Source organism: Epinephelus moara, chromosome 13 (genome assembly GCF_006386435.1).
Source record: "Epinephelus moara isolate mb chromosome 13, YSFRI_EMoa_1.0, whole genome shotgun sequence".
Lineage (NCBI taxonomy): Eukaryota > Metazoa > Chordata > Actinopteri > Perciformes > Serranidae > Epinephelus > Epinephelus moara.
The window spans coordinates 16802006-16810266 of record NC_065518.1 but is presented as its reverse complement, the minus strand read 5'-3'; the positions used below and the strand labels follow the sequence as shown (position 1 = coordinate 16810266).

Here is an 8261-nt window from a genome sequence, read left to right as displayed (position 1 = left end):
ATATATATATATATATATATATATATATATATATATATCCACTTGGGTCAGTAGTTATTGATGCTGCCTTTTGTCTTGAAACATTTTAGTTTACCGAGTTCATCAAGCTTCAGGTGATGGAGGGCAAAGGTCGTATAAAGCCTGGACTGACCATGGAGCAGGTTATAGCCGACATGTTCCAAAACCAGGACCGAAATAAAGATGGATTGATCAAAGCAGACGAACTCAAACTGAAGGTCGACGAGGACAAGGAACGGGAAGAGGCGAGGCATGAGGAGTTGTGATAAGGACAAATGCTTTCATTCTCTCTCAGGGATAAACCCCAACACCTTACAAACAAGAAAGGAGAGACTTTTTCCATACATCACCATGGTTTAATATATTCTGCACCACATCCCACATTTTGTTTGAATGACAAGAAAATAGTGCAAAGGGTCTTTTTGTAAAGTTCTGTGTTGTGTGATTGTCTTTGATAGGTGTATTTTATAAAACCAAAGAAGCACCTTTATTCATCCATAAAAGTCACATTAATTAAAAATTTTCTATGAAAAAGCTAATTGTTTTGTTTTTTTCTCCAGGATTTGTATCCCACCTAAAGAACTGGCATGACATCTGAAATAACCGCACCTCTATACATGACAAAAGAGAGGTGCACCAACATACAGGAAAACTACTGAAAAGCAGCTGATGCAAGACGCAGAGTCCCAGCAGTTCTCAACATCACACTTAAAGGGGAGGTGTGCATATTTTACACATCAAAATCTGTTTACAGGTCTAATACTGCATAACACATGCAAATCTTCAAAACTAGAGGATGGGCACGGTGCCACCAGTGTGACTTTGTAAGATGTTGCAACTCTGCATCCTGCACCAGAAATTCATATAACACCTACTATGAGCTGCTTTGAAAAAGAACAGGAAACCACAGAAGTTCTTTGCAAAACAACAGCATTAATAATCAGTGGTTTTTCCAACAGTAGCTTTTTAAATGACACATCTCTCTGTGATCAAATTAGTAACAAATTTTAAGTATTAGTCATTTTAAAAAGCAGGAAATTAACACAAATATACCTGAACTTCTAAACACGTTGTAGACTTGCATATGTACTAACACTTAAAAATGCATTGGTTTTGGTTGATATTGGCCGGGAACTATTGGATTCGGGTAACTTAAAATATATTAATGCAAGTATTATTAATATTGATGCATTTCTAATAGAATTTAAAAGCGGCACCATGATTCACTGATCTAATGACCATCTTATGATAAGACTGCATTACAATTAACTATTAGTGGCATACAGACATAAAAATGTTGATTTAAAGGATAGTTGTCATTTTTTACAATACCATCACTGACATGGAATTTCTGTTGGAGACCTGGGTTATCAACAATACTAAAGGAACTCAAATCGAGATTTAAAAATGTATACTACTATACCTTTTGCTAAGTTAGTCCACGTTCGTCTTTTCTTGAACACCTACGGTAAAGTGCAACTAGCTTAATATTAAGATCTAATTTATAGCAGCCAAAGTGACTACGTTTACATGCAGACTAATATTCCACTTCTAATCCAAATAAGATAATATTTTTGTATTGAATTTGATACGGGTCATGTAAACAGTATATTCTGTTTGGATATTAAGTATTAGGCCTTCTTTTTTCTCGAATGTAGCATTTTTGAGTTTTAGGAGCATTGTTTGCACACACAGACAGCGTATTTGGACTATGCATCTCAACTGGGGTGGAGTATTTGCGGCTACATTTAACAGGAATATTAGAAGAATATTCATTTTCATTAACCATGTAAACAGCTCAGTTGAATAATTGTCTTTTTTTGGAATAAGGGGCGAAAACTGGAACATTTTGTGCATGTAAACATAGTCAGTGTTACAGCTGAAACACTAATAATGGTAATACTGCTATACTGTAGCACTGTGTTTAATGTTGGCATGTCTATCTTCAAAAATGAAAAAGTTTAGAACAACTGACTTAATAACAACTACAATAGCTTAAAGACTGAGAGTATCACTGTCATGTTAGATGATTCATGTGTGAAGAGGTAGCATACAGTACGCACAAAACACACCAGAACCTGTCAATGTAAGTGAGGACACTTTGCAGGTAAAGACACATTTACAAAATGTGTTTTATGTCTTTGCTCTTACAAAAGCTTAATGTAAAAGATATTTATCCTCATACTGTAAAACAACAAAGTAAAAATCACAACTTTTTTTCGTGTTAAAAGGAGTGAATTTGACAGAAATTTAGAAGAACACCCTGTAGTTGTTTATACTGCCTTTTTTAAAAGGTTGCTGATTTGGAGGGCTACTGGTACTGTACTGTATGTGCTTTATGGATTTGAAACAAGACAATATAAAATCTACCTGCACTGAGTTCTGTGAATGTGGCACACTGCCATTCTGGTGGTAAAGTTTGTATCAAGACATCCTGAGCATTCCCTCAAACAAATTTAACAGCAGGAAGACAACAGTTTAATCAATGCCCAGCCTTCTACTGCCCTCTACTGACGTTACAAGCATAAGTCACAGATTGTTCTGGACTTTGGTGTAGCTTTAATATGCAGTCAAAACAGTTAAGAGTGTAATAATAAAGAGATAAAAAGGTCCAGTTTCAAGTTCTGGCTTGAGGTAAGTTGTGATGTGTGATTGTCCAGCATGCAACATGGTGAATGGAGTGAACAAGTCTGTTTGCTGCAATGAAGTTCCGTCTTGTGCGTCTTACTTGTTGTCTTTTGATGAGGTAATGTATCTGAGGATACCGTTGGGAATGTCCATTGTCTCGTCCTTCACCAGCACAATGTCAAACGAGTTGATGTACGACTCTTTCCTCTCTTCCACCTGAGACACAAAAGGACACAGACCGTGAGAACCCAACTTCTAAAACTCAACATGTTGAAATGAGGAACCCTAGAAAAACAACACCATACTGGACATTTAGTCTGACCTGGTCATTGAGGAAGCCGATGGTGAGGATGTTCTCGTGCTCAGACACGCCATCAGCCATGGTCAGGTCTCCTAATGAGTCTCCCAGCAGCAACACGTTGGGTCGACCATGCAGCTCCCTGAGGCCAGCTGCATGTGACAGAGCACCTTCCCTCTTGTTGAAGGTGTGGATCAGTTGGCCTTTGAAGGCTCTCAGAACCCCCTAATTAACAACACAATGTTCAGATTAGGCTCCTCTAGTAACCTGTCATACACAGCCTGAACCTGGTGGAGTAAAATCATGTTGATTCTTGCGATGGTGGAGGTGGTATGCAAAGCCATGGTAATGTCAAACTAAAGATGCATTAACAGGATTATTCAGATTTTCTTAAGTGGGGTTGTATGAGGTACTTATCCACAGTGAGTATGTTATCTATAGTAGATGATGATCAGCACTCCCAGACTTAGGGCAGGAGTAGCACCAAAAAAGGTAAACAATGTACTGTCATAAGAAATGTCATAGTATAGTATGTCTAAAAAGTCTTAGTATAGTATGCCGTCAAAAACCATGAAAAAACGTTATAGTATAGTATGTCGTCCAAAATCGTGAAAAAATGTCATAGTATAGTATGTCGTCAGAAATCATGAAAGAACGTCATAGTATAGTATGTCGTCCAAAATCATGAAAAAACATCAAGGTATAGTATGACGTCCAAAAACGTGAAAAACAGTTACAGCATAGTATGTCGTCCAAAATTGTGAAATAAAGTCATAGTATAGTATGTCATGAAATACCATGAAAAAAGTCATAGTATAATATGTTGTCCAAAATCATGAAAAAACGTCATAGTGTAGTATGTCGTCGAAAATCATGAAAAAACATCAAAGTATAGTATGTCGTCCAAAATCGTGAAATAAAGTCATAGTATAGTATGTCGTGAAATACCATGAAAAAAGTCATAGTATAATATGTTGTCCAAAATCATGAAAAAACGTCATAGTATAGTATGTCGTCCAAAAACATGAAAAACAGTCATAGTGTAGTATGTCGTCCAAAAACATGAAAAACAGTCATGGTATATAGTATGCTGTCGAAAAAAAACGATGAAAAAATGTCATAGTATAGTATGTTGTCCAAAAACATTATCAACAGTCATAGTATAGTATGTCGTCCAAAAACATGAAAAACAGTCAAAGTATAGTATGTCGTCCAAAATCATGAAAAAACGTCATAGTATAGTATGCCGTCAAAAACCATGAAAAAAGGTCATAGTATAGTATATCGTCCAAAATCATGAAAAAAAAAGTCATAGTATAGTATGTTGTCCAAAAACATTATCAACAGTCATACTATAATATGTCGTCAAAAACCATGAAAAAACGTCATAGTATAGTATGCCGTCAAAAACCATGAAAAAACGTCATAGCATAGTATGTCGTCCAAAAACATGAAAAAAACAGTCACAGTATAGTATGTTGTTCAAAATCATGGAAAAAACGTCATAGTATAGTATGTCGTCCAAAAACATGAAAAACAGTCATAGTATAGTATGTCGTCCAAAATCATGGAAAAAACGTCATAGAAAAGTGTTATGAGCTAGGTCATTATTTCTTGAGTATTGTTCTTGTTTTGATCTGCAGTGACCTTTAAGATTTTCTCTCTCCTCTTAGAGTGTGTGCATGTGGTGAAGTGTCATTGATTGTTGCAAGGCAGGTGGTGAATGCTGAATGGGCTGGCTGAAGAAGACTGCTGTTGCCGGATTGTCCCAGTGCGAGTCAGAGGGTTTTTAAACCTTCAGCTGACAGAAGCTCTTCCTTCCTTTCATTCTTCCACTGCTAACAATGCCAGAACTTAGACTGTGTTTGTGCAATTGTTTGTAATTACCTGTAGGCAAAACTTGATTGTGTTTGTGCAATTGTTTGTAATTACCTGTAGGCAAAACTTGATTCTGGTAAACTAGTGTGTGTTTTTTGATAACCTGTTAATTAGGATGGGTATTTGATCAGTTTTTGGAGTAGGTGAGCTGAGATTTGTTTAGTGAGTTTACTGTGTATAATTACTAGTGGTATGATTTTGTGGAACACTGTAAATAGAGCACTTAAATTAGTTTTAGTAGGAGTGAGAAGCCCGTTTTGTGTGGCATTGCCATGTTCTTTTCTCCTGTTTTGAAAGGAAGGAATTTAGGTGAGAAAATTGTCTTTTGTTTCACTTTTCCTTATTACTAGGTATGTCAATGGTCCATAAGTATATTTTTATTTGTTGTTTTGGGAACTGCTCACATCCAAAGACAAAATAAACTGCTTCTTTGTTGTTTGAAAACTGTGTGACTGGCCTTTATTGGGAGTGGGAAGAGTGGGGAGTCACATCATGTTGTATCTGGGGTCCCCTAGACCGGAGACATAACAATAGCATGTCGTCAAGAATCATGAAAAAAATTCATGGTATAGTATGTCGTCAAGAATCATGGTATGAAGTCATAGTATATGATATGTCGTCAAAAGCCATGAAAAAACTTCAGAGTATAGTATGTCATCCAAAATCATGAAAAAAAGTCATAGTATAGCATGTTGTCAAAAACCATGAAAAACGTCATAGTATAGCATTTCGTCAAAAACCATGAAAGAAAGTCATAGTATGTAGTCAAAAATCATGAAAAAGCGTCATAGTATAGTATGTCGTCAACACCATGAAAAAACGTCATAGTATAGTATTTCGTCAAAAACCATGAAAGAAAGTCATAATATGTCTTCAAAAATCATGAAAAAACGTCATAGTATAGTCTGTCGTCAAAAACCATGAATAAACGTTATAGTATAGTATGTCATCAAAAACCATGAATAAACATCATAGTATAGTATGTTGTCAAAAACCATGAATAAACGTCACAGTATAGTATGTCGTCAAAAGTGATGGAAAAAACGTCATAGTATAGTATGTCTTCAAAAACCATGAAAAAACGTCATAGTATACTATGTCGTCCAAAATCATGAAAAAACGTCATAGTATAGTATGTCGTCCAAAATCGTGAAAAAGTCATAGTATAGTATGTCGTCCAAAAATGTGAAAAACAGTGATAGTATAGTATGTCGTCCAAAAACGTGAAAAACAGTGATAGTATAGTATGTCGTCAAAAATCATGAAAAAACGTCATAGTATAAAGTATGTCATCAAAAACCATGAAAAAACTTCATACTGGTATGTTGTCAAAAATCATGAAAAAATGTCACAGTATAGTATGTTGTCAAAAATCATGAAAAAACGTCATAGTATAGTATGTTGTCAAAAATCATGAAAAAACGTCATAGTATAGTATGTCGTCAAAAACCATGAATAAACGTTATAGTATGGTATGTCATCAAAAATCATGAAAAAACATCATAGTATAGTATGTCGTCAAAAACCATGAAAAAAACGTCATAGTACAGTATGTTGTCAAAAATCATGAAAAAAAGTCTTAGTATAGTATGTCGTCAAAAACCATGAATAAACGTTATAGTATAGTATGACGTCAAAAATCATGAATAAACGTTATAGTATAGTATGTCGTCCAAAAATGTGAAAAACAGTTATAGTATAGTATGTCGTCCAGAATCATGAAAAAACTTCACAGTATAGTATGACGTCCAAAATCATGAAAAAAACGTCATAGTATAGTATATCGTCCAAAAACAATAAAAACAGTCATAGTATAGTATGTTGTCCAAAATCATGGAAAAAACGTCATAATATAGTATGTTGTCAAAAATCATGAAATAAAGTCTTAGTATGGTATGTCGTCCAAAATCATGAAAAAAAGTCATAGCATAGTATGTTGTCAAAAATCATGAAATAAAGTCTTAGCATGGTATGTTTTCCAAAATCATGAAAAAAAGTCTTAGTATAGTATGCCGTCAAAAATCATGAAAAAACGTCATAGTATAGTGTGTCGTCAAAAACTATGAATAAACGTTATAGTATAGTATGACGTCAAAAATCATGAAAAAACATTATAGTATAGTATGTCGTCCAAAATCATGAAAAAATGTCATAGTATAGTATATTGTCTAAAATCATGAAAAAAAGTCACAGTATAATATGTCGTCAAGAATCATGAGATGAAGTCATAGTATATGATATGTCGTCAAAAGCCATGAAAAAACTTCATAATATAGTATGTCTTCAAAAATCATGAAAAAACGTCATAGTACTATAGTATGTCATCAAAAACCATGAATAAACGTCATAGTATAGTATGTTGTCCAAAATCATGAAAAAAAGTCATAGTATATAGTATGTCATCCAAAAATGTGAATAACAGTTATAGTATAGTATGTCGTCTAAAATCATGAAAAAACGTCATAGTATAGTATGACCTCCAAAATCATGAAAAAAACGTCATAGTATAAAGTATGTCATCAAAAACCATGACAAAACTTCATAGTATAGTATGTCGTCAAAAATCATGAAAAACGTCACAGTATAGTATGTTGTCAAAAATAATCAAATAAAGTCTTAGTATAGTATGTCGTCCAAAATCATGAAAAAAAAGACATAGTACAGTATGACGTCAAAAATCATGAAAAAACGTCATAGTATAGTATGTTGTCCAAAATCATGAAAAAAAAGTCATAGTATAGTATGTTGTCCAAAATCATGAAAAAAAGCCATAGTATAGTATGTAGTCAAAAACCATGAATAAACGTTATAGTATAGTATGACGTCAAAAATCATGAAAAAACGTCATAGTATAGTATGTCGTCCAAAAACAATAAAAACAGTCATAGTATAGCATGTCGTCCAAAAACAATAAAAACAGTCATAGTATAGTAAGTTGTACAAGATCATGAAAAAAAGTCTTAGTATAGTATGTCGTCCAAAATCATGAAAAAAACGTCATAGTATAGGATGTTGTCAAAAATCATGAAAAAACGTCATAGTATAAAGTATGTCTTCAAAAACCATGAAAAAACGTCATAGTATAGTATATTGTCAAAAATCATGAAAAAACGTCATACTATGTCTTCAAAAACCATGAAAAAACGTCATAGTATGTCGTCCAAAATCATGAAAAAAAGTTATAGTATAGTATGTCATCCAAAATCATGAAAAAAAAGTCATAGTATAAAGTATGTCGTCAAAAATCATGAAAAAACGTCATAGTATAGTATATTGTCAAAAATCATGAAAAAACGTCATACTATGTCTTCAAAAACCATGAAAAAACGTCATAGTATGTCGTCCAAAATCATGAAAAAAAGTTATAGTATAGTATGTCATCCAAAATCATGAAAAAAAAGTCATAGTATAAAGTATGTCGTCAAAAATCATGAAAAAA

At 33.7% G+C, this 8261-nt stretch overlaps 2 protein-coding genes across 3 annotated transcripts in view; one reads left to right on the top strand and one right to left on the bottom strand.

Annotated features, from left to right (window-relative positions):
• The window catches only part of fkbp10b (FKBP prolyl isomerase 10b), a 10808-nt gene extending 10251 nt beyond the window's left edge, over positions 1-557 (top strand). Inside the window, exon 10 of the mRNA XM_050059612.1 lies at positions 90-557. Coding sequence (XP_049915569.1) covers positions 90-284 — 195 coding nt within the window. The 3' untranslated portion in view covers positions 285-557. The remainder of the gene's footprint in view (positions 1-89) is intronic.
• Positions 558-710: 153 nt separating this feature from the next.
• LOC126399564 (7-methylguanosine phosphate-specific 5'-nucleotidase-like) overlaps positions 711-8261 on the bottom strand; it is a 17387-nt gene continuing 9836 nt past the window's right edge. For both annotated transcript variants that reach the window (XM_050059615.1, XM_050059614.1), the window contains 2 exons: positions 2969-3169; positions 711-2862 (listed from right to left, as the gene is read on the bottom strand). In XM_050059615.1, the coding sequence (XP_049915572.1) occupies positions 2743-2862; positions 2969-3169 (321 nt within the window). In that variant the 3' untranslated portion in view covers positions 711-2742. The remainder of the gene's footprint in view (positions 2863-2968; positions 3170-8261) is intronic.